A 27,177-nucleotide genomic window follows, 5' to 3' on the forward strand; every position below is an offset into this window, starting at 1 on the left:
GACTCAAGGCCTCCAAATACGGGTCGCGCTAACCGCTACGCCACCACGGCACGCCCATCCCTTTATTTTTTGTTTTCCAATTCACTCTACCTTAATAAACCAGTTCCACTGGCAGCAAAACATGCCTGTAGCATGATTGTTCCACTACTGTACTAGAAGGTGGTCCAGTGTTCTTTTATTTCAATCTTATTTGATCTTTACTCCAGGGGATTTCTGCTCATCTATGTTGAGCACAAATTCACTGTTGTTGTAGTGACTTTTTGTTGAGCTCCTCTCAAGTTATGGCAGCATAAAACTTGTTTCACTGTGGACAGCTTCCAGTTCATGAGAGGCTTGAGTCTTGGCTGATCCTGGACTGCTCCTTATCATTCAGACCCGTTTAATTTTCTCTGAGGTTGGCTGTCGGCCTCAGATAGCTAATGCTTGGAAACAATTGGGTGTTCCAATGGGAGAATAATGCCAAGCACTGGTTGATTTCTCCCATCTCCTCTCAGTCACACAACAAAAAACAAAACAAGAGTGGATAAAGCATGCCACTGTTAAGTTTTTCAAAATCCCTGATCCCACCCTCATTGTAAATTTATTAGCAATGCCTGAAAGCTAGCCCTGACCCAGGAAAGCAGCCATATTAAATAAAATCAAAAATTTCTGCCAAAAAATTGCTTCAATATCTTGCCAGTAGTATGTCGGTAGCTTCCGAAGGTTACAAGAAGCATGGGATTAATGATTCAACTTGCTCAGGCACATTCAAACAGGTGTATTTATATTAATTAGACCCCATATGTATAATTATAAGCTGGTGTTAATTAGAAGTTGTTTGTATGATTATTACACCAGGGAAAGAATGGTTTAAATAATTTAAGTCCAGAATTAAGAAGTGTTTAAAAAAATCCCTAGAAATATTACATTTAAAATAAAAACCTCAATCAAAAAATTGATGCCGCTGGTATTGACCTGTTGAGATTGTAGAAGTCGTTTTCCTCATCTGTCTGTATCTCAGCAATGGGATAATCCGGAGAATTAAATCATGGCTGCAAGGGTTTTCTCTCATTCTCACTCTTTGGATGCAGCCCAAGATTTAGCAGCAGGGAGCGACTTTTATTAATGGGATTGTGTCTATGGCTGCCCAGAGGCCTCTTCTGAATCTGGGCTAGTGGGTTATATGCACAGGGGGATGAAAGGTTTCCAAGTTGCAGACAGATGTAGTGTGTTTTGGGTAAGAATGGACCAGGCACTTTGGAGACATTCACACATCTTGTTCTTCCCCCAGGTCAGTAAGTGACTTCAGCATCTGTTTTCACCAAGAGTGGGGAGTTGGCTGCATCCCTTTTAACACCTGCAACTGCACATTAATTGTCATGAACCTGTGCAGTACAGTGTCTGCAGTATTTGTACACTTTTTGAAACATTTAAAGCTTCAAAAATCACCTTGAGTTATTATAATTGGAAAATACAAAGTATTTGTATTTGTCCATTTATTCTTCCAACCCATCGCTGCTGCAAACCCATCAAGTTGGCTTAGGTTGTTGAGGGGAAAAAAGCAACCAAAAATCCCATAAAAACATCATGAGGGGATGCAGAGAGCCATAACTCAGCTGTTGACAGGATAATAAGTGGTCTGGTCACAAGGAATACAAATTTGACTTTTTATACAAGGGTGGCAAGAAGGTGCTCTTGTCAGATTACACCAAATGGATGAGGTCAGCGTTTAATGTACTGACCTCATCCATTTCAGAGTCGAGTCAGATCTCGACTCTGAAGAATCCCACTCAGATTCTTCAGAGTCGAGATCAAGCGGTTGTTCTCTTGTCAGATTGTACCAATCTGACAAGAGAACATTTTGTTGTTGACTAGCAACCTTGACTCATCACCTCCCACCATGTAACATGGTGGTGGTAGGATAATGCTGTGGTACTGAACTGATTTTCTTGACCAGGGATGTGTATAATGAAGCTAAATGCAGAGTAATTGCATGAAGGTGAACTACTTACTGGATTGCACGGGAATATATTTGCCGTTTTCAGGGCAAAAGGGCATTGAATGCAAATGTATGCCACACTTTTTGAGCATAATGCTACTTCCACTTCACAACTGTGTACCACTTTGTTGGTCTAGCTCATAAAAATCTAATAAACATTGAAGTTTGATATTGCCACGTGACAAAATATGAAGCTTCAAGGAGTGTGAAAACTTGCTACTATTAAAAAACATCAAGCCCTACTTGTTGATGCCAATGCAGCAGACATGGCCTCAAGTGCTGGAGGTCATTAAACAAATAAGGATCAAGTAAATTTACATGTACTGCAACTGCACTGAAGATGCACTCCAAATGATTGAGAGATTTAAATACAACAGTCTCTTTATAGAAAACCTAAACAGATTTGTCTAGAACATTAGCAACATCATTATGAAGCAGCACGGAAAGACATGGTGACATCAGAGCAGCCGATTGCTGTTTTCACTCTCCTGAGACTCATTGACTTGAAAGAAGTTGGCTTGCCTTTAAAAGTGCAAAAGTGCAGAGCAGGCAACCAAAGCAGCTGGTGGACATGAGCATCTCTGGGAATGTTTTGGCACCATGCCATCATTCCGCTATATTGTTTGTGGGAACAAATGAGCCAATTTCTACAAACTGACAAGTAAGCAAATTTCAGCCCCTCCCACTCAGATTCTACAGTCGAGATCAAGCGGTTGGCATCAGTGAAGTCATTTAAAATGTCCTGCACGCAAATGAGTCCAAATAATTTGCACCATTCTTTCTCGACTTGCTCAGCCAGACTTTTTAAAGAGTGTTCCCTTCATGCTGAGTGAGCAAGCAGTTTTGGAAATTGACTGCTGAGAACTACTAAGAGCTGGACAACTTTTTTTTATGTGCTAATAACCCTGTACACAGCAGGAGGAGAGAAGACAGGGGGAGCAGTGAAGTAGAAGTCTTCACAGGGTATCTTTATTTTTTATTTTTGTCCCCCAGAGCATCAAGCTGTTTCTAAACTTCTACTGAAACTTGACAGGGGTGAAGGCGATGCACCTTGAAGATCAATCAGATTTTCCCTTGGCCCTATAAAAACTTAGACAAAACTTGACTTAGACAAAATTATATCCACAAATATTACTGCTTTTTACGCACCACTAATCTAGTTTGATGCATATAAATGATTTCTAAGTCCTGGAAGCGCAATCTAAAATACTTATATTTTAATCTGATTGGCCGGGAGAACAATCACTTATGTCCTTTGGCAGCTGTGATAGAATGATGGATGGGCAGAGATACTTTGACCTGGTGTTTTAGTTTGTGGCTGTGCAGAGATGGAAGATCACTATACGGCTTTATCCACTTAGCTTGTGGGCACAGTCTGTTGTTACAGCAGGGAGTAGGTTTTTGGTGCAGCAAAGCCCTACATTAAGGCACTGGGTATAACTGGGCCCCTCTTTTTTATCTCCAGCCCTTTAGCAGTGGGATCACAGTTAAAAATGGAGATGGGGCATCAACACAAGGCCCAAAACTGCCAAATCCTGCACAGTCTTTGTCATGGTTCATCCCAGCCCAGATTTCTTCACAAGCTGAAAATATTAAACTGCAACAAAAAATGGCATTACAGGCAAGGTAAATGCATGCAGTAGATTTTTCTTTCCATTTTCTGTTTAAAAATTGAAACTCCAGGGCAAACATTTGAGTAATAAAACATCTCATTTTGTGTTATGATGAAATTAGGGTTATTCATAAGGAGGTTTTAATCAACCTCTAGAGTCAAAACTGAATTGTTTGCCATTACAGCTTTAGGGATTTATTGATTATGATTGGTGACAAAATGACTATGGAGTTAATATTTTAATTGCTCTTATTACCAGTTGGCACAGCTAGTGTTACTAAAATGACGATCTCCGTAATTACAAGTTTATGTAAAAACCTCTGAGGGTGATAACATTTCAATTTCCAATAGGTTCAATGACAGAGGTTATAGCTCTAAAGGAATAAAATGGAGCAACTGAGATATGCTTCACCTTCCTTTTATCTGCTGAAACTTTTGGTCTTTGTCAGCCTGAATGAACAGAAGACATGTAAATCATGGTTTTGGTTTAAATTACATGTAACATCTGTGCATCTAGGTTTTATAAAGGACATTGTTGATATGAAAACCTTTTCGTTTTACTGACATTTTTCTCACCATAGACCTTGGAGTCCTTAGCGTAGGCATGGTGTCTCTGTTCATCTGGAAAACATTATTTTTGACTTTCCAGGTTGAAAATTGTCATACGTTTGGGGGTGGGAGGCTGGGGGCATGGTGCAATATTGCAAGGATTGCTTTATTTCTCCTTGTAAGACAAAATTCTGCAGTATATAATTTATTTTTTATAAATATTAGTGTAACATACTGTTTGCTTGCTTTGCTTTTTTCTTCAGGAGGGGACACCGGCAGCCAAGATGGAGGTGAAAACATCACTTCTAGACAACATGATTGGAGTTGGGGACATGGTCCTCCTGGAGCCCCTTACGGAAGACTCATTTCTGGAGAACTTGAAGAAGCGCTTTGACCACAATGAGATCTATGTAAGTAGGCGTCTTGGTGTTTAGTTTTTTTTGCTTTGTTTTTTGGAGGGTAATGTTAATTCTCTCTTGGTTCATTAACAGTGTGACTAAACTGGTCACACCCTGACTTCAGCCTTCCCTGTCAAAGAAGCAAAAAGACAACCTCAAAGAAAAATTACACACCCTTCTAATGTACTGTATGACGTTTCCCTTTTGTTGACCTTAAATAGACATGGCTAAATAAGTACTCCAGATACACAGACCACATTTGCTGGCTTAACAATTAGCAAATCCGTAGAATGGGAGGTATTGTGAGACATTCAGGCCTTGGTAGCGATATAATCTTATTTCAGCTCACTAGGAGGTGTTGGAGTGGTGTGAATCAGTCATTCTAACACTAAGGCATCGTATAAGGGTTGTGTTACCCTTGTGGCACCACAGCACCCTGGGAATCAGTCATTCGTAAACATTCTTTTTAATACAACCCTTTCTCAAGAGATTCTCTTTAAAAAAATCAAATATACCTCAGTTGGTTTGTATATCAGCATACATTAAGTTATTAAGTGAAAACCAAATAAAAGACATGGCAAAATTATAATGAAAGATGACTGCTGATCAGAAAAAGTTCAACAGCCTATATTTATCCAATAAATCTGCATTTTACAACTTTTTACTTTTTGAAAATTGATTTTCCCCCCTGCATCCTGTGCACGTGACTGCACAGGACAGGTTTACTTTAAACTAACTGTAATTGGTAATATAACAACAATCTTTGTAGAAACTCGAAAAGACAGTCAACTTGTTTCACCAGTAGATTGTATCTGGCCAAAAGTAAGATCTCTCAAAGTACCAAGTTTTGAGAGGTGTAACAGAGGTGCAAAAAGTCATCTTTGTTGCAAAGTTACTCTAGTTCCTTATTAAATTATCAGGAGATGAAGTGAACTCCATTAGAGATTCAATCAAAAAAGTCCTAGATCTTGACACTAATTGGTAAAAATCTGATTTATGGACCACCAACTGGTATCAGTTTCAGCCTAAAATGCCATGTGCTTGTTCAATTTTCTTTTTTTCATGCTATTCTAAGGTTGCTTAGAAACAAAAGAACTCATTGATGCTAATAGCAAGTATGATAGCGTGGCAAAATAAATATAGAAATACTCTGCTCTTTGCATCCCCTTCCATTGTTCCTTTTTTTTTTTTTTTTAGAAAAAAATGCAAAGCTTCAAATAGTTTTTGTTTTTAAGTGTTAAAAGACATAAAACGCCATCCTTGTTTCATGAATTGAACAGAAAAAAGTTTGATCTGCTGTGTGGGATGTAATCAAAGTTATCCGTGTCATTCAGTGGAATTTGTTGTTATAATGAGCCTCCCAAAGCTATATGCAACTCAGATTTTCTGTTTTTCTATCCTGTCCCTTCTGTTTCTGGTCAAGAAAGCCTCTCATTAACATGTCATACTTTTATTGACATTGCACAGAGCCTTTTCCTCTTGTATGCATCCTCCGCACTTTTACAGACCTCACACTGCCTCTGGTGTGCTGTTCAACAAGAGGCTGTGGGAGGTTGTGGTGTTGCCACAGGGAAGGCCATGCTCCACTCATGTCAGAGTGGCTTATGCAACAGCCATTACCATGGAAAGCATAGAGAATGTTTCAGGTTGATGTTTGAAAGTGTCATCAGAGCACGGTTTTGTGTGTAGGAGGATGATGAAGATGATAGCTGGTTGCATTACCTTTCAGATGGAGCTGACAAGTGTTATTTGTTTTGTACCTGTTTGGATGTTACATAAAGATAGTCTGTTATATAAATTTAAACTAGAGAAAACATTTACTTAGGATTATAAAAAGCTGCCCACATGCTGGACATCATGAATTTAATTATGTTTTACTGTTTCTTAATGTTTGTGGGTGATAAGTGGGGCTTGAACATGAATAACCTGGAGGTTATTGGCCCTAGTTGGTGTGTAGGAGAACTTGCCAAAGATGCAGATTTCTGAATAAATATCTAGAGAGGCTTTAGTAACTCTAAAAATCACATTTTGTCTTTAATTCCATATAAAAAGCACAAGTAAAAATGTAAACATTTTTTATTTTTACAATGCAAATTCAGACACAACCTGAGATGCACTGATCAGAAAACAAAAAAAGGTTTTAGGCCAATATTTCCTCTTGGTTTTAGCTACATCCTTTTCCAGATTTTACACACAACATAACAGGGGTAAATAATTTCTCTACATTTCGGCATCCATGTTGAATACATGCAGAGGCGCCATGATTTATTGTTCAGTTGGGTTCTGTTGAGACCTTCCTCTAAAACATCTATTCCTACAATTTGAAACAAAGTGGTGAAAATGCATTAACTGGAATCAAACTGCACATAATTTGATGCCATGTATACTGTTTACATGCTGCTCCTCATATACTAGCCATTGCCTATAGCCAGCACCTCTTTCTGCCAAGTGGAGATTCCTCAAATTTTATGTTAAAGTGAAACAGATCTTCAGTTTTACTTTAGGCATTGGCTGCATGCCTCAACAACAGAATATGAACACTCAGCAGAGAAGGAGCAGACTCACTGCCTTCTCAATGCTTTTTTTTCTCACATAGACCAGAAGCTCTTTGTTCAAAGCTGAAAATGTACCCTATACAGACAAAGTAACTACATTGTTTTTTTTGTTTTTGTTTTGTTTTTCTCTCTTCTAGACATATATTGGCAGTGTGGTGATCTCCCTGAACCCTTACAGGTCCCTGCCCATCTACACGCCAGACAAAGTGGAGGAGTATCGCAACAGAAACTTCTATGAACTTAGTCCCCACATGTGAGTTGACTCTCTTATTTCTCTATAAAGTCACAAACTGTGGATAAGTTTGAAGTTGTACAACTGAGAGTTGAATTTGACAAGGATGTTTAAGGATTTGGAGCTCTGACAATGACTAGGAGCTGGACTAGAAGCTGTCATATTCACAAGAGATGAAATGTATTGTGAAGTTTTGTTGGGATCATCATTGTAACAAGCATGGTTGAGTTCTGGGGAATCTGGGATCAGAGGAACATAGCCTCCTATTTATGGAGTCACAAGGTGATTTTTTTGCTGGCCATTCAGAGCTGTAGCATGCCATCTGTTCATTGGCAACATGAATTCAGAATTGTTGCTGGTCAGCCAAGACAAAACAAAGCCCAGCTTGTCAATTAGCTTGTCATAGCTCTAGGCGGCTGCAAAGACCCTCAGAGACATGGGCTGGAAGAGCAAATATACCTTTGTACCAACACAGAATCTGCCTCCAGACATAAACAAGCTGTTTGGCTTTACTTTAGTGATTCACACTTTATCAGTTCAGTTTAAAGCTTTCTTTTTGCTCATTTGTTTATACTGTTGGTGAGTTTTTCTCCCTTCGCAGAGGTGGATTTAAAAAAAAATAAAATAAAAATTCCAGCTTCAGTTTTCTTGAACCTTCCCCTATACTTGAACCTTTGTGCGTAGAAGTTGCTGTTTGGTGGTTGATCATTTTTACCAGTGGTACATTCTGTTGTACATTTCCAGAAGATGACTTGGATGTCAAGCAAAGGTTAAATGGCAGAAAGCTTGAGATTCTGTTAAAGATTATGTTCATTCATAAAAGCTGAACATATCTTCATTTAAAAAGTAAGACATGAAAACCATCTTCAAGCTTGAATGAAACCAGGTTAGTGCAATGAAATGCTAGACTGACTAAAGGTCTATGGTGCATGTTGTTGTAGGGAAATGATCATTGCATGATCATTTATTTGTGAAGTGTCACTGTGACGCTGTCTTAGCTGCTCTACCAGTATTTTTTAAAACAAGAACCCTGAAAAACTTTTTCAAAACTTCCATTTGTTTGCAGACTTGTGCCTCTTTAGAATACCACTCTTGCATGGACAGGACTGAAGTAATTCAAGTATTCATATTCCAAGGTTAGAAGTTTTTAGAGTATAGAAACGTCATTGTTGACTTGACATTTTGCTTTAGTTCAAAGCCTGAAATCAGACCAATATGTTTACTTAAAGGGCTCCAATTGATTGACAGGGCAAGAATGGCAAAATCAGAATTGTAAGTTTCCTATTGATTACGTGTGTCAAAACTAGGGACATACTGTACATCTGTACATAAATGGAGATGGTATCGACAGCAGTAGGAGTTTGTCCTGCAATCGATGGATTGCTGGTTCTATCCCTGCTCTGTCTGAAATGGGCTCAATTTCTGCATATTAATGGAATCAAAAATAATTTCAAATTTTTTATTTATTTTTTTTTAGCCTTTTGATTAGTTTAGCATGTACAGTATATTTATTGTGGTGTTAAAATTTGACTTCACCAGGTACAGTACAATCAGACTGTAATGTGTTGGCATTGTTGAAGTATTTAAACATGCAACGTAAACTGTCTGTACCGAATTTAGAACATTCATGCTGACCATTTGGTCTTGCTAAATCCATTAAGCAAATTGGCAGGAGGTAGTTGTGCAAGGGTTGGCTTTTCTTCAGTCAGCTGATTGAAAAAGCATCAATCTAACTTTGAGCACATCATGTAATTTACTTTCTATAGGATTCAGGTTTGGCCTTTTCAGTCATCCATAGATTAGCTAATGATCCATGTTGTTGTTTGGCACACAGTTTGATTTTGTTTTGTCACTCAATATTCAGATGGTTAAATGCAAGTGAATTGCTTTGGTCTTGACAGAGACTAAATTTAATTTGAATATATTTTACTCGGTTGTATTCAAAGGAGATTGGGTAGTGTTTCATAAATGCAAATGTAAGTTTTAGTCACACAAGAATTCTGCAGGTCAGGGTAGAAATGGTTCTAACTTTAAAGGATTTGTTCAGAATTGGCCTGACCATACTGTTCTTGTTGCAGTTTTATATTTTTGTTTCTGCCAAGCATTGAATTTTTAGCTGGCTTCTATGGCTGAAAAACCAACATGAGCATAAACATTAATGGACTTCTGCCACTGTCAGTTCAGTCCAGTATTCAGTCAGTCCTGAAATTGTGCATCATTCTTCCAAACCAAATAAGCTACCGTTTTTAAAAAATATATATATAATCCATTTTTTTGCATGGCTGAGCTTCAACTGACTCAGGGACATATTACCACAGAGACTGGCCAATGCTGAAGTGGATCAGTGTTGAGTTTTAATTAAAACAACTGCAGGGGCTGCTGGGTCTACTCCATATTTTTATGCCTTTGATTCTCATTAAAAAGTTGTTGCAGAATAAAATCAGAAGCTCCCAACATGTTGCTGCAGACAAGGTCAGTACTTCTAAGACAACCCCAAAGATTGTGGGCATGTACTGTATGTAAAGACCTGTTAACCTTCATAGAAGCAGATGCGTGTTCAGATGGTGGGCACCAGCTTCCTCTAAACATAAGTTAGTCATTTCAAGAGATGACTGGATTCTTGTCATTTCTGTTTTCTGCTTTTTGATGAAATATTCAACACGGATGAGAAAAATGACTTGTTAAAATAAACCTGCAGTTTCTAACTTGAGGAAAACTAAGTCATTGGTTCAGGAAAGCTTAATTTGTGCATCTTTACAAAAACAAGTGTTTCTACATGTGCTTAATGGTCCAAGCCATCTCGGGTAAAAAAAACATACTGTATAAAATGCAGACGAGAAAGGCTTCTGATGAGTTTAAAATTTGTCTCAGTTGCACTTTTCAGAGCGATAAGGAAAGATTTATTTTCTTACTGTTACCCCTAATAAAATTATACTGGATTCACAGCACTATTTGCAGCAGCTAGAACTGCAACAGAAAGTCAGATCAGACTTTGTTTTTTTCTTTTCTTTTTGTCTTTTTTTGCGGGGGGGGGGGCATCATACTATATTAAATACTGATTAAAGTGTTTGTCAGTCTGATATGTGCCAAAGCTACAGTTGCATACTGTAATGCAAAAAAAGCAAAAGGAACATTTTACTTTAAAAACTAACTTGGGCCCATGTTTATCAGTTTGCTGGCCAGGGCTGTGCCTGCTAAGTCATCAGGTTGTGTAAACTGAAATATTGTTGCTTTATCTGCAGACTTGAAGGCTGGAATTGACAGGTGGGTCCTGCTGAGGGAGAGAATAACCTTTGAAACTCCATGCTGAGCAGCTCAGAGTAACTGCATATTTGCATTCCTTGACTATCTGAAACTTTTTGCTTTTGAAAATATTTGCCAATAAATCAGAAAGGTGAGCAGTTCATACTTAAAGGAATGTTAAATAATTAAAAATGTAGTCTATCAGCATTATTGGGTTTGATATTATCAGAAAAATGGGATGCAAATTAATCTCTTCAAAAACAATGATGCGTTTTCATCCCTGAAAATAGAAGTGCATTAATGGTTTCATCCACTTCAGTGGTTATTTATTTACAAACAGCACTCTAATTTTCCTATTTTATACAGTGTTGATAAAAGCTGTAAAAAGGAGAGTTGCCTACCTGCTCACTTGAAGATTGCACTCAATTAGTTATTTTTGCATTATGTTATATTTATATTAAAAGACAAAACTTGGAGCTAAAAAATGACAGTATTTATGTGAACCAATTGCCAAGTAATGCATAAAGTACAAGTTTGAATGTACAAGCTAGATAATCAGCCAATAACCTTGTAAAAGAAAGTTTGTTCTGAATTACGGACAAATTCTTTTACCAAATGAAAAGGACCCTAAAGTTTAATGCCAGAGTAAAAGTAATCTTCAAAGTAATCGACCATCTGCTGTTTCATGCATCAGACTTTGATGTGAGTGTTGGAGCCAATTGAAATCTTGTGGATAATTGCACATAATGGTAGTGGTAGTTTACAGACCTTTACAATTGTAGGTTCTCAAACTTAAAACATTAATAGAAACCAGGCTATTGTTTAAGATGAGAGCATTTAATGCTGCTTTACAATGTTTCAATATGTTAAATGACTTCAAGGTAAAGTGATTTTGTGTGCAGGCTCTCTGGTATTGTTTCTTTGGCACAGTTTTGCACCCAGCCATTAGTTTCCGTTTTGCACAAGTGTCTGTCTGCATAATCCAATTTAGCATGCAATTAATTGACAATCAGTACTTCAAAGAAAAAACAAATTTTGAACTAGAATTTGTTTTAATGAAAAGGAATATATTGAAACTTCTGTGGTATTTCAATGTTTTCTACCAAATTACAACAGTAGGCTAAACTTCACTAAGTGAAAGAAATTGAGCTGTCAGTGTTGGCCTTTGTTTCCTTTTTTGACTAAAGAAATTAGATCTCAACTATTAAAGAAAACAGGCAAATATATTTCTGTATCCCTCACAATTTGTTCACCACTTTCTGTAATTTTAAGCATTTTACCCCCTAAAATATTTCAGACTGCATCAAGAAGATACTGTCCCTCCAACAATCACAAAAATATTTGCATGTAGACCATAAATCCATGTCTCCTAAAATACAATCATCTTCTGAATATTGAACATTAACGTTCAATATTCAGTCACAAATTGATGCATTGTAAAACTTCTTAAAGTTGTGGCCTTTTGAAACCATTTCTTTGTCACTTCTAATGAGACATAAACACACCCATCTTCGCCTTTTTATACAACAGTCACAGCTTCGACCAGTTCAGCAGCAGATCCTCTGGCCAGATGAGCCACCACTATAATTAACTGGCAGGTGTTTTCCTCCTTTTCTAAATGCATTGGGTTCATTACAGATGAACTAATCAGTGACCATCACAGATGGCTTTTAGTCATCTGTTGTATGTTGCTTGCCACCCAAAACAGGCACAGACTGAGAAGTGTGTGTCGGGGTGGACATGTGTGGAGTTTGTTCCTGCTCTCAGGGGGGGATCGTGTTATCCCGATGTTTAATGAGGTATTGAGACCCTGATGCTCTTCCCTGCTCAATACTTAGTGCCGCTAGAACATTGGCCGTAGAGAGGCATCAGGAGGGGCTAATGGAGCAAAGAGGCTCTTTTTGCAATGTATGTCAAGGCTTCCAGCTGTCAAGCAAGTGGATATGACAGATTATCGCAATAATTTCTCTGTGGGGGTTATGAGTGTTTGGTAGTCAATATTGTATTTCTCAAATATCTGGAGCAAAGAGGCTCTTTTGCTGTTGGACAGTTAAAATGGCCGTCCTCGAAATGTTTTCAATACAACTGTTTATTTTTGGGTAAGTGACAAGTGCATGATAAACAAAGTCCCTCAATACAAGCATTTTCTTTAAGATTACGGACCACTAATCGTTTAAAATCAATCTTTGCTGCTATTGCATATTTTAGAATGCAACCTATGGCCTCCATCTCTAAGGCAACATGGATCAAAATTCAAATGGAGTAATCTTTTAGAGGAGCCTCATTTTCAATGGATTGTATAGGACCAGGGTAGAAGTAATGACCACTAGCTGGAGAAAAGTTTCTCTTTAAGAAAATTGTCTTTGCTAAATAGGTTTTTACCATTTTTAAAAAGGTGATTTTGTTTTTCTTCTTCTTTTTCTTCTTCTTCTTCATGTAAGTCCTTTTTACCTGAAGAATATCCTGATTGCTATCAAAAGTGATACTGTACAGAGCCAATGGAAAAATATATTGTGCATACAGATGGATATATAAAAATATTTTTATTTCACTAACATTTGCACTTGAAAAAAACCTTTACAGGCAGTTTTATAGCACCATACTAACTGTCTAGTTATCTTTTCTCATCTCAGACATTGTATTTTGATGCGAGATGTTTAAGATGGTGCTGTATGCAATTGGAAGAATGAACTTTGGAATCATTTTCAGCATAACGACATTGATACTGTTCTGTTACTGTCAATTGTAAAACTCTGATCTATAAAGACAAATGTTTTGATAAGTGTTATGAATTCCTTTTGTATTGGACTGTATCCTGCTTTGGATGCAGATTATGGCTGTTTGACCAATAGAAACTGTTGCTGTTGATCTGTGTATAAGACTGACTGAAAAGGGTTTAGAAAAGTTGGACAGAACCTGTATGTAGGTAGAATTGAGTAGGCACTTGTTGAAGTGGCCTTTTGACTGAAGTGGGCAGATTCAGCCCTCTGCAGCATGTGTGTTGGCGTTGGTAGCTTTAAACTAGAGGGAGAGAGAGATGATGGAAAAGCTTTTGCTCATTTTTCTTCCCACCTTTGCAACCCAAGAAGAAAATGCAAAATGTACTTAATTAGCTTGTGCTATAATTTATAATCTAGTGATATTTGTTCATCTAGGCTGCACATGTTTATAGCTACGCCTTACCCACATACATACAAACACATCCCTGGATTCCTCTAGTTACCAAGGTGTGGTTGGTGTTAAATCTGACAAAGTAGTTGACTGATATGTTCCTCTTCAAGGTTGGGTAGTTGATGTGGTTTTCTGCCTTTTGGCAAAATTGCATGCAACTTGTTCTGGCTAGATTTGTTGGAACAGTTTTAGCATAAATAACTTGTGGCCCAATTTGTAGATTCCTTGATTGTCAGCTTGGATCAGGATCTTGCCGAACTGCATTTATGCGCTTGATGTGTTGGGATTGGTGGCTGTTGCAATAAGTGTTGTCGGTCTGCTTTGGGTCTGTGTGCTTTACTTTGGTTCATTGTGAAAAGACTCCAGTCTTTTATTTATATAAAAGATTAATTATGAGTCTTTTATATAAATACTTTGTAGGTAGAGCTGTTTATCTAAAGACAATGCACATGCTTCTCCATTATACACATTTTTAGATCTAATGATTTACTAATTTAATCACAATTAAATCACTCACTACTTGGTAGTTGTATCTTACACCCTCACAATGTTTGTAGTGTAAAATAGAAGGTTTATGCATTCCTCAAATATTTTCTAGGATGGTGCAGCTAACTCCTAACTTCTTTAACTTGACACTGATTAAACATTGTCGGCCTTATCATTTATTGCTGTTTGGGGCTTTCTTTATACGGTTTTCTCCAAGACCCATTGTAAACCCTCTCTATTCAGAATGAAAATAAGTACTGAGCTTTTATCTGAGTTCATAAATTGCACAATCATAAAATGTGAGGCATACTAAAAGGAACCATTGAGAAGAGGCGCTGTCTAGAATGTCGTTCCACTATGAAACCTCATCTATCCTATATTTGGTGTTTACTCCCATTAATTAAAGAGCACATAACATGAATCTTGCTTGTAGCTTGCTGTCATCTGTACCGCAAGTGTACTTTATTTACATTTCAAGCTGTGTACAAGTTTTGGTGTGTTGGACCAGTACTAGAGCCTGAGGAAGGGCAACCAACAGTTGGGTTAGCATAACCCATAGCAAAATATGCATGAATAGTGTTGGTATCATTTATCGGTGTTTACTTTTTTTTTTTTTAACAGTTTTAGGAACATGGTACCACCCACCAAGCTGCGTGACGGAACCAAAATGAGCCTCTCTGTTTCAGAGGGTCACATGGACACCCTCTGGCTGCTTTGAGTTCATGCTTATTGATTCTGTGTTATAGTTGGCTTCAGTGCTTATTGCTATGCAGCACTTGTGTGTCTGTCCATGATGCTATGCAGTGTCCATGAAGAGAAGGATCACATTCAGCTATTCTCTTCTGTGGGCCATTTGCTACATCCCCACTGTAAACGTTTCCACTTCTTTTGTCCTTATTTAACTTTTATGCAACAGAATTTATCTCTTAAATGTTTCAGCCTAATGATTGTGTTCAGATTTTTAGCCAATGCCCCATATTGTCTAAATAATGCATGCCAGTTATTGATTGGAGCAATAAATGTAGTATTATATAAAGATCCATAAAGTCACTCTCTCTACACAGACAGCAAGCTTCAATTTTTGTGAAGCCTTGACCTGCTTACACAGATTTCATTTTTTTGTAAGCAGATCATTTGTTTTTAAGAGCTACAGCTACCAGTATTAATAATGGTGAAATTTTCCCTCACCCAGCAATGTAGCACTAATACTTGATGCTACTTAAACTGACTCATCTGAGTAAAAAAATTAAATAAAATTTGAGCTTTCTTTCTGCTGTTTTATCTTCCATGTGGAGGAGTGTTGTCTGTGTGTTCTAGCAGGAGTTCCAAATGGTGTGGTAACTTGACAGAAATATTACATTTTTGGTTTTCTGACTAGCCTTAGTAAACTGGCTAATTCTAGCCATCAACCAATTACTTGGTGCAAGTGTTGTTTGAGTAAAAATAGAATGGCCTTATGGATCCATTGCAATTACAACTTCAATATTCTTGTGGAGTGAAAAAGCTACAATATAGCTTTTTAAATTCTGGAGCCCTAGGTCTCATGCCTATTATTTATTCAAGTAGGCCTTTCTTTTAAACTTTGGTTTTGACTATGAAATATAACCAATTAAATTGGCATAAATTTATGCTGGAAAAGTATTTTATTTTTTTCTTCCATGGGCTTTACTCTAGATCAACTAATTTGATCTAACAGGCTCTGATTTAGATGAGATCTTTATAAAAGAGTCTAATACTGTCCAAGTAATGGCACAACTTGCTTGATGAGGCTCAGAGACCCTGTCAGGGAGCTGTTGGAGGATGTTTTGCTACCTTGCACTGCATGCTTATTTCCTGCTTTTGAGGATCACACAGTTGGCGGTGTCGGTGGATTCCCTCTCCTGTGGAACACTAAATTGGTGTGCACCAACATAAAATTAAAGCTCTGAACCCCTTCAGTTTGATGGGAGGTCTTTGAAAGCCTCTAGTGAATATTAGATTGATCAGACATCTCTAGCTGTGCAGCTTTTAATTTAGAGAGGATAAAGTTGTTTGGTGCACCTTGCACTCATCACTTTCTGATTCCTCTTGAATGTAAAGCTCATCTTTCAGCTCATTTGTCATTTGGGCCCCTATAAGGTGATCTTCTGCTTAACACCTTCTTTATAGCAAATCATTTTGCACAGATGGTCAACATCTGTCACAACCAAGATCCATTTCGTGTGTGTGTTCACCCCATCCATTAGCTTGCCCCCTTCACCCACCCCACCCCACGCCACTACTCCAGTAGGTTGGTCTTTAAGCTGTCTGGTGGCACCATATTTGTGTCTGTTTCTTGTAACAGCCACCCCCCTCTTCCACCTGGTCATCAGCATCAGGAAGTTGCTTCCTTGGCTGTTCCTTCAAAGCCAGGCGGATTTCCTGAGGGCTCTGGAGAAACTGGGTCATGCTGAGATCAGAGGCCACCGTTTAGCCCCCGAATGTGTATGGCCAAAAACAGACATATTTGCCAACAAATGATGTGCTTTGAAAATAATGGCTGTGCAACATTTAGAAGTGAGCGGACTGTGTCGGTATGATAAAGTGCCTCTGAGAAAGACGTTAGGCTTTTTTTTTTCTTTTCTTTTTTTAAAGGGCTTGTCATCTTCAAGTAGTTGTGTAGGCATCAGACCAACCCATAGATTACCTCTTTAAAGCCATGATTTGTAAATGCTAATAAAGTGTGCTGATTCTGCCTTTCGGTCACTCCACCCTTCTTAAGATTCAGGTCACAATCGGCAGGCCCATCATCTTCTCCTGTTGCCCCACTTACCAGAGGCTGAAGGGGAAAAGAACTGACGAGACTATTTTCTGCTGCTTACCTCATGCCAGTGTGGCTTTGTGCTCACCCGCTGCCACGTGCAAGTCCAAATTACAGCCTGCAGGCAGATGTGAAGGGGAGGTGCCAAGCAGCATTTACAGTCCAAGGCCTTATCCCTGCCTAACCCCCACCTCCATGTATGCACACATGCACACCCTTAGCTACGCGCAGTGATCTGGGAGACCTCTGGGATTTTGGGCACCATACTCACCGCTTCCTCAGTCTTTGATGGGGACCTTGGTGCTTCATCATTTTTGTCTTCCATTTATATGCCAGTTGCTGCTCAGGCTGCCTTTAGGGCCCTAATGATAAAGTAATTCCATACTATAAATAATTTTTGCTACTCTAGTTGTCTACATGTGTCTATGCCTACAGACGTTTTTGTCGTAAACTTTTTCTCACTTTAAGACTTTAAATTAAATGCAGTTGTAGGTGTGGCTTGTTTCTTCTGACCCTTATTCATATTGTGATTAGTGATGGCTATTCATAAATCCTTCGATAGTGTGTGTTCTAGAGAAAGACCTCCCCCCTCTTTTGACACCACTGGGCCTCATGGGGCAGCCCACCCCCTCTAAACTCCTGCTGTCTGGGGGTGCAATAATTGCATGATGGCTTGCTCATTGTCAGGATCAGGTCAGGCACAAGGAGTGTTTTCACAAAGCAGACATCTGCTGTGCTGTCCTTTTTTTGGCAGTGACGTAATGTCCAATTGCAAGTCTCGACCACACAAACTGGTGTTCTGGCATAGAGGTGGAACAGGGGTTGGGTTGTGATCAGGAATTGTATGGGCGTGGAATAAATCAGGGTTTAGCTTGAATAAACAGAGAAAGCAATTCAGTTGTACAACTGGTAACAAATGTTGAAATAATGCTTAAAGATGGCCAATTTACACTGGTTAACTTTTAACGCCTAATTTTATGGTCCATTATTTAATACACGTTTGCATAATCCAGTCAATATGGCACTTAGTTTTTGTTGTATCCCTTTTTCTCTTTTTCCATAGTTTACCAATTGGCCTACTCATTATGCTGTACTAGGCCTGTCACGATAGCAAATTTTGCTGAGCGATTAATTGTCTCAAAAATTATTGCGATAAACGATAATATTGTTTGAAGACCTTTTTACACTGATTTAATGGAAATGACATAATAATCCATGCGATTTCTTGCCAAAGATAGATACACTTTATTTTCAAAAGAATATTTAACACTGGAACTGATAAACAAAATAAACAAAACAACCAAAAACGAAAATAAAATGGATTCTCAGTCTCCATTAACAAAAAACTCACTTGAAAAAAAAAACTAAACAACATAAAGTAAAAGTGGAAATAAATACTGCATTCAACCAAAATAGTGCAGATTATGAAGTCTGTATATTATGTTGCCCTTCAGTAATAATTAGATTTAAATAGAGAAGATGGGCTCATCCACTACCTGATGCAATAGTTCACACTACATGATTTTTTGCTCCTATTTTTCCCTTTACAACAATCTTAAAACGTTGGTCTTTCTAAGATCGTGTGGTGTGTTACGGTAGATCGTCCTCCGATCCAAAAGTAGGGGTTTTCCCCACTGGGAGCTTAACGCAGCCTGTTGAATGTGACAGGCAGCCAATCAGAAAGCGCAGATTCCCTCCGCGCTTTCTGAGGGGAAATTACGTCGGGGAATCCCAAACAGCTGATACGGCGCAACCCGAAGTCCAGCGGACATTGGAGATGATATGTGGAAACAACATTAATGTTTATTCAACATGCAAAGAATATAGAAATGACAAGGGGAGGAGTTGGAGCGAAATTGCTACCACAGTTGATAAACCCGGTAACTTTTCAGCTGTTCTTCGTTAACGTGACGTAAATAGGTTCTAATGATTTTCATTCAGGCAGGACTTTACGCTGACACTAGCCACATGCATTGCAGGTAGATTGTAGTAAAGCGTTGATTAATGCCTGGTTTTAAAATTAGTTAACTGAACTTGTAGCCATTATTTTGTGCCCATTGTTGGACACCACACGAACAGTTATACCTAGGATTTCTGTCGGCTAATGTGTGGCCTGTCAGGGTTTGAAAACGGGCCGACAGCTCTAAGATCGTGCAGTGTGCGCTGGGCTTTACACTGAGGAAATGAGGAAGGGGGCGTCAGTGGAGAGCACTGGAGTTGAGCCTTTTTTTCATTCAGTGTCATTAACAGAAAGAGAAAAAGGCCGGAAGAGACGATAATGCCGATAATTAAAATGACGTCGATAGTTTTAATTTATCGTACGATTAATCGATTTATCGTTTATCGCGACAGGCCTATGCTGTACAGTTGCTCAATTGCTCTGTTGAACTTTGTTGTAAATTGGCAATTGACAACATGATGTTCTTGCTGTGTAACATGTTGGGAAGGTTAAAAGGTTTTATTTACACAAAATCAAAAATAAATGGAGAAATGTGATCGAATATTTGCAGCATTTGGTCATATTAATAAAAACATGCATTATTGAAGCACATTTTATTTCTGTAGTGGAGAAATTCACGTGCAATGGAAGCATTGAGACATGGATTCATGGAAAAATAAAATGCATTTTATTATGAACTTGATCAGAGTGATGTCGAGTCTTTATTTTTTTTCATTTGCTGCAGCAGAAATTTGAGGTTGGAATCTCAGACTTGTAAAGTTTTTTTTTTAACTCGAATGTGGATGTGTTGGGAAGTAGTAATGGCTGCTTAGAGGTTATTTTCAAAAGCCACATATGAATACATATTTAATTTATTTAATGTCTGTATTTTGGGAGATTTTAGTTTCATTTCTTTCTGCCCAAAATATCAATTTTGCTATTTTGCTGTATGAAGTTGCAGAACTTTGATAGCCAGACATAGAAACCAGCAAATATTTGACTGTCTGCTTGCACCTTCACTGTTTAGCAACAAGTTTGGGAGAGGTTACTGCTTTTTTTTTGTTTTTTGTTTGTTTGTTCTAAGTCTTATGCAGCTCGAGCAAACACAGGTTACTCTGATATTTTCTTGTGCCTTATGAAAAGTACATTTTTTTTCCATAGAGACAGATTTAACTTTTGAAACTGTAACTTTTGACAATAAACGCTTGGTACAAAGTACGGTCCCGTGCTGTTTCAGAGAGACTCTTGTATACTTTAAGTACTACAAACAAGGCTTGTGCTCTTTAGATTCTCAAATTTAAAAAATGGTTGAAAAATGGTTAGCTACATTTTTACAAATAAAGATCACAAAGCCAAACAATTCAAAGCAGCTTCAGTGCCATTTCAAGCCTTTTGTCATAGTTAACCACTTTGTTGAGGTGTAAATTTTGCTTTTTCACCGTTAAAGTGGATGCAAGGCCACATCATTGTCGCATTGACGGTTTTTGACTTCTATTGTTAGAACAATCTTCTTGGATTTTTGACAATTTCTGCAAAGGTAACAGACATTTCCTAGTACAGAATGACAGCTATAGGCAGCCCTGCAAACATCCTCTATGCCTACTGTTTAATCAGAATATCTAGTCACCTGGAATGTAAGCCTTTTAGTAGTAGAGCTGAGTTTTATCTGACTCAAAATAATGTATGACAGTGCAGAACCCTTAGTTTAATTAGCCAGCTTGTGCTCCAACTTGGTATTGAGGTCTAGATTGCATTCATCAGGCTGTTCATCTCTGGCACACTTTCTGGCAATGTTTCCAAGCAGCAATCAACCACTTTGCAAATCAAGGTTCATTGTTAGTTCAGCATGTAATTATACGCTAGAAGTTCTGGCCTCAGCAGCATAGACTGAACTAAACGTTTGCAAATGTATTCCAACTTTGCTAATTTGTCTACATTAATCTATTATATTTTGAGTGTCATGTATATTTGAAATTTGGATTGTTCATGACCCATTTGCCATGTTTTTGAGGCTACTGAGTAGAATCAGGCTACAAAATCAGAAGCTTATATTTTTGATGCCTTGATACCTTTTACAACTGCATGGATCAAGACACGACATGCTTTATGACAGTTTATTTTTGAGATTGATCAGTAGTGCTTAGTGTTTGTACATGTCATGAATTCCTTCCTGCATTCATGTCTTGCAGATTTTGTACTTTATAAATATTTGATTAATGGCAATATTAAGACCTAGGAGATTACAAGTTCTCCAACCCTCGAGACAAGCAAACAAAATTGGACACCTGGAAATTTTTTAAGCATTCCTTCCAAATTACTTCATGTGTTACTTAGCCAGCAGTTACTGTGATAATTGTTTCTCTGATTTTTTTTTAATTGTGCGCTACCCATTTTTAGGACATGAAAAAGTTATTCTGGTGTCAAACAATAGTTTTAGGTAAAGTTTTTTTGCGCTGTGATTATGCCCCAAGATCCTATCAATTAGAACCACAGACTGAATCTGTAACTGAGGGCATTCCTATCACAGACTAAATCATACCAGAAAGCGGTTTGACCAAAAACTGTGGATGCAACCCTTTTTGTAATACAGAAACTGGACGCCCATAAGTAGTGACAGCTAATGCCCCATATTCCCATAAAACTCCATCCAAACATAGATCTAAATTTAGCCTTCTCCAGATCTACAAAACATGTTTCTGGGACAATCGAGGTCAGTGTCTCATCTTTATTTTGTTTGAGGACATTCTAGATTGGTTTAATCTTCTAGACAACACCTTAGATGTTCCCTTGAGTAGTTTTGCACTGGAGTGCAACTCAGTAATAGAGTTGGCTTTTAAATGAGATTGTGGTTCTCAACATGAACATAACATTCTTCCTATGGGTCTCTGCTTCCAGTAAGTGGTGTCTTTAATATGTGATGGTAGAATGGTGTATGAGATTAGTAGGTCGTTGCTTTGTTTGTTGTGGTGACAGACCTTTGTTGGAACATGCCTGGACCACTAAATAGAAAGAATCACATTTCAGCACTCACCTGTTCAATGTAGAATATGACTGAAAGATCAAGATTCTGGATGCAAGGTGCTTAAATGACGTTTGTGTTTTGAATAAGGCAATTTGAAGGTGATGTGAGGTATTTCATGGTCCTAAGGAGCTGAGGAAGCTGAATGATGTTGCTAGAGCATGGACAAATATTTCTCTTTTAGAGTAACATCTGATGCATCTTGACATTTTGAGAAGTATAGTCAACATGTTGGGGGGGGGGAGTGTGACTCTTACAATTTATCAGGATTTGTATGAAAATGTAACTGGTTTCATGATGCAAGGCGTTTGAAACTGAAAGTGCCAAAGATTTGTTTTTCCCTTGAGTCAATGTTTAGTGTTGGGGACATGTATCTCAGATGGTGGTGCGGAGGATTTTAAAATTCAAATTAGAACCTACCATGCAATACAATCTGAAATTCTAGGTCATATAACTAGGATTGGCCTTTCCAGAGCCAGGATCTGAAAAGTACTACAATGTCATTTTGTTAGAAAGTTGAGCTAAAGGTAGCCAACGGTAAAGAGATGCCTAGTACTGCCAATCAAGAAGTTTAAAGAAATGATCCTAAACAATGCAGTGAAGGAACTGCATAAACCAATGTTCAGTTTAATGTTCTGAACATGATCAGTTTAATGTTCTGAACATGTTCAGTTTAAGTTGGCCATGTAAACTATTAAATATTGTCAAAATTGTACAAACTTTGTTTTTACCTTGTCTGAATAACCTAGCAAATTATAAAGCCCACTACATTTAAGACAGTTCTTCTGGTAATGTGTAAAATAATTGGTAGAATCTTGAGTTGCTGTATAATCTGTAATCATTAGTGATGCATGTTAGTGGGTCTATTAAGTTCAGATTTACAGACTTGATTTTTAAAAAACTGATCATTATGATGCGGTTCACATATTATTCACACCCACCTCTTCATTTCTCATAAGGTATTGTCCACATGAAGGGAACAAATGAAATGTTGTTGTATTTGGTGGGAGTGTTACTGTTTTAATGAGTCCCTCTTTCCCATTGTGTAAGTGTCCTGGAATGTGCAACAATAAGCTTTGTTGTATTAAAAGCCCTCCCCTTGCATCATTTTGCTTATCCATCAAGGTTTGTTTCCACTGTCATTTAATAATTACATTATGCAAACATCTGCTTCGGTATGAACAAAGAAAGAAGGGGGGGAGGAAAGAGGGGCATAAGTGTGGACAAAATCTAGTGAAAAGCGTACAGTTCTACTCTATGATAAATGAGGCCTTGTCCAAACTTCTTGCATTGCCCATCCCTAAATGATCCTTGTTCAAATAGCTGACTTGTTGTACTTTGGTAGTCATGTTTCAGAACAGCAGCAGGAAATGGACAACTGTGCTTCCAAATCCCAAATATGAACCAGGCAGTGTCGCTAAATAAAGCTGCAAACCGCTCCAGTGTAGCGGATGCCCTGCAGATGCAACCTAATTTCCGATGAAGCCACATGCTTTTGATTAGAGCAGACGCCATGTGGCTTGGTGCAAAAGCCTTCCATTACTCTGAATTTATTTTTATAGTGCTGCTTCTAAATTTCTCCCTAAATTGGCAAATTTACTGTCTAGCTGAAAAGTTAAAATATGGAGATTTACAGATTTTTCTCTCTATCTTCCAGCTATGCTTTGGCAGATGAGGCCTATCGCTCACTGAGGGACCAGGACAAGGATCAGTGTATTCTCATCACTGGGGAGAGTGGAGCTGGGAAAACTGGTGAGAACAGTCATTTTCTGTATACCCCTATTTTTTATGTATAGGTAAATGCTCTTAAAGTAGAACATTGGTGATTCTCATCAAGAAAAAATGGAAACATCTTACTTGGGCTAAGGAGAAAAATGGACTGTTGCTCTAAATGAATCATTTCAGTAGGACCTGAAGAAGAACAACATTCAGGTTTCTTGATGTCTGAATTGATCTGACTTGATCCCTACAGAAAATCTATGGTGTCCTCAAGATGATGAGAAACACCAGAAACAAGCTGTAGGTCTCCAACAAAAGAAGTTGGGCTTCTTTAGCACATCACCTTAGTCACAGATGGATTGCCTATGTGACGTGTTGTATTGATGCAGTAACTGAAAGAGTATGGAGTAAAAATGGTCTCAAAATATCTGTGCGTGTGTAAAAGTATCTGTGCCTGTGTAATACTGGATTTGTAACTAGTGTTAGCATCGTTGTGTGTAATTTTGGATAGTTGTCTGTGAAACATGAATTGTAAACCGTAAAAAGAAAATAAATTTCTCCTACCCCTACAAATGTTGAAAAAGTACGCACGGGTATACAGACACACAAAACTGTATTTACGCACAGATCCGGTTACGAGTGCACAAGTAGTTTTGAGACTCATTTCACGCTTCCGGAGCTCCCAGATTTGTGTGTAGATGGTACGTTTACATGCTAGTAGAAAGCTGGGTCATCTTATTTTTGCTGCTTGTGTAGAAGTGGCAAATACGTTAGTTCGATGGAAAACGGTATATCTCAGTACTTCCTTATAATATTCCAAAAATTATTTAGACATTGTGCATTTTTGAGCGGTACAGGAGACTACGTGGTCTGAAAAACGACCACTGGGTGGCGGAATGGTTCGCTGGCCGGAAAAATAGGCAGGCAAACCAAGAAGCAAGACGGAGCATCCCGGTGGTCTGTCATCAGAAGTAAGTAGAAGTTAAACCTGCAGGCTTTGCTCTCCGATTATAATGAGACATTGAGTAATTATAAATAATTTCGTATTACGTTTTATATGTCTGGTACTCTGCCCTCATATGTTTCTGTTAGCGGGAGCTAATGTTTATGTGAGCTATTCTAATTTTGCTGTTCGTAGCTAAGTCCGTGTATTTTTAGTGTCACACTCAGCACAGTTTGAGAGTCTATCTTCAGTCTTAACTTTAACCCAGGTTGATCTAGTTTTATGATGCCGAAGTCGGCAAGCATCTTCAGGAGACTATGACAGTTATAAACTGTATGTTGGTCACTGTCACTGAAACCGTATTTTGTTGCTCCAGCAGTATTGAAGGTAGACCTGGACCTGTAGGAACATCATCTGCTGCTAGACTTTATTCACCAGAACGAACTGAAAGGTACTTCATTTATGTTGACTTATCAACATATTTAAGGATTTAGTCTGATGTTCACACATAGGCCTGTCACAATAATCAATAAATCAATTAATCGGATGAGTAATTAAACTCAATCATTTCCAATGGCCTGATTTTCTCTCTTTCTACCAAAACCTGGATGATAAAAGTCTTCAGTTTGGTACCTTGGTCTCAACTAGCCCTTATTTTGAAAGGCAATTTTGTTTACAAAGACTTTTGTAATTCATTTTATTCGATTTTAATTTTTTTTTGGGATATTAAAAATATCTTCCAGTTCCAGAGTTAAATATTCATTAGAATTTAAAGTTTAATGACATTTGAGATTGTGTTCTTGCATTATTATTTTGTCATTACCATTATATTACTTACAAAATGGTCTCAATAGAACAATATTATCGTTTGTTGAGATAACTTCTGGAACAATTTGTCATACAGTAAAATTTTTCATTGTGACAGACCTATTCACACATCCTCCAGAATATTCAGAGTAAACTGTGTTTGTGTCTGGATCTCTGAAATCCACAGAGACCCCATTTCATCGGCCCTTAAACAAATATATACCTCATCTGCAAACCAGGACAAACCTGCTGTTCCTGTTTGCCTTCATTTCAAGTTGATTAATGTAAATGGTAAAATGTATTCAGATGGTTTAGATTTTCACAAGAAGTACATTTCTTTCTCAATTGATATTTTGACACAATTAACAGCTAATAAACACATACTTAAAATATATATATATATATATATATATATATATATATATTATGCATTTATTTAAAGCACTCCTGCAAAAATAGCCTTTGTAGAAAACATTTAATGCATACATATTTGATTAACATAAAAAGAAAAATTTCCACATACATTGTGATGATTCAAGTAATTTTCAGGTTCAGCAATGTTCTGTCAAAGTCAGGTTTGTCGGTGCATCAGCTGTTCAGGAAAATCAACATAATTTTTTCTAACACTAACTGTATATTTGTACTTTTTCTGCATCTTCAGACAATCTGCAGCAGCTGAGATTCTGGGAGGTTAAACACCAAAACCTCAAGCTTTAAATTGTGCCGTCGACTGGACCAAGATGCCTTCCAACCCACTGCAGTAGTTAATGTGCTCTGTTGGTAGACATTATGGTGTCTCCTTAATCTGTAGAGCCTGTCCATGGTCGGCTTTGAATACACAGCTTTATGGCGTTTTCTTTTGTTAATTGATTATAGTAAATATTTAGACATCCATGTAAGTTTTAAGACATTTAATTGTTAACTTTAGGTAGCTGTGAAACCACCCATGTTAATTTGAACCTATTTTGTTGAAAATTCAACAGATTTGTTGCAATCTTAAGTATTTAATCTGTCCTTTGTGTGCAGTGAAATGAACATTAAAGTTAATTCAGAAAACACTTTTGTCATCTTCTTTCTACATTATAAATCGAGTGATGCCTCTATTAAAATCATATATTTGCGACATCAAACTTTTTTCTGTCATAAAGCAGTGGTCAAACTATGGGTAAATGTTTGTAATTTACTTTAAACAAATGGAAACCAAAAAGGTTTTAAAGTAAAGACACTATGAATATTCCTCATCTAACTCACCACAGGTAAAGTTTCCACTGTATGCAAGTAAATCTGATTACAATGAAGTGAGAATTGTGCAGCAGGGCTTTAACTCCAGTTCAGGAGGGTCGGTGTCCTCCAACCTTTAGATGTCTCTTCTTTAACGCACCAGAGTCAAATCATGAGGTCAGAGGTCATTAGCACGACTCTGGAGAACTTGACTGTCCTAAGCAGCCATTTAATTCAGGTGTGTTGGACCAGGACGTATCTAAATGTTGCAGGACACCAGACATCGATGCCTGGATTTGAGGATCAGTGTGTTCCTGCAGCAGTTCCATCGGCTCAGAGGGTAGATGAGATCTGAAAGGTTCTGATCGTCCAGAAAGTAAAATAACGCCAGACCCAATCCATCAGTCAGCCGTTTTGTCCCTTGTAGAGATAAATATAAAATGTTATCTCTATAATTTATCAAATTATATAAATTTAATGAATTAAAATCGAAAGGCAATTTATTTCACTCAAATTATATTTACTT

The 27,177-nt window shown here is 37.8% G+C and overlaps 1 protein-coding gene and 1 long non-coding RNA gene across 8 annotated transcripts in view; both read left to right on the forward strand.

Annotated features, from left to right (window-relative positions):
- myo1b (myosin IB) overlaps window positions 1-27,177 on the forward strand; it is a 73,815-nt gene that overhangs the window by 7,865 nt on the left and 38,773 nt on the right. For 5 of the 6 annotated variants that reach the window (XM_032566946.1, XM_032566947.1, XM_032566948.1 and 2 more), the window contains exons 2-4: window positions 4,403-4,549; window positions 7,230-7,345; window positions 23,619-23,713. In XM_032566946.1, coding sequence (XP_032422837.1) covers window positions 4,424-4,549; window positions 7,230-7,345; window positions 23,619-23,713 — 337 coding nt within the window. In that variant the 5' untranslated portion in view covers window positions 4,403-4,423. Of the gene's footprint in view, window positions 1-4,402; window positions 4,550-7,229; window positions 7,346-23,618; window positions 23,714-27,177 lie in introns of those variants that run through there. The other variant, XM_032566951.1, reaches the window with a different exon arrangement.
- On the forward strand, window positions 23,720-26,488 carry LOC116722728 (uncharacterized). Of its 2 annotated transcripts, none has more exons than XR_004339827.1 (3): window positions 23,720-24,651; window positions 25,000-25,074; window positions 26,092-26,488. It is a non-coding gene; the product is annotated as an uncharacterized LOC116722728 (long non-coding RNA). The 2 variants fall into 2 exon arrangements; XR_004339828.1 differs by having other exon boundaries at window positions 25,003-25,074.

The sequence above is a fragment of the Xiphophorus hellerii genome, chromosome 7 (genome assembly GCF_003331165.1).
Source record: "Xiphophorus hellerii strain 12219 chromosome 7, Xiphophorus_hellerii-4.1, whole genome shotgun sequence".
Classification (NCBI taxonomy): Eukaryota; Metazoa; Chordata; class Actinopteri; order Cyprinodontiformes; family Poeciliidae; genus Xiphophorus; species Xiphophorus hellerii.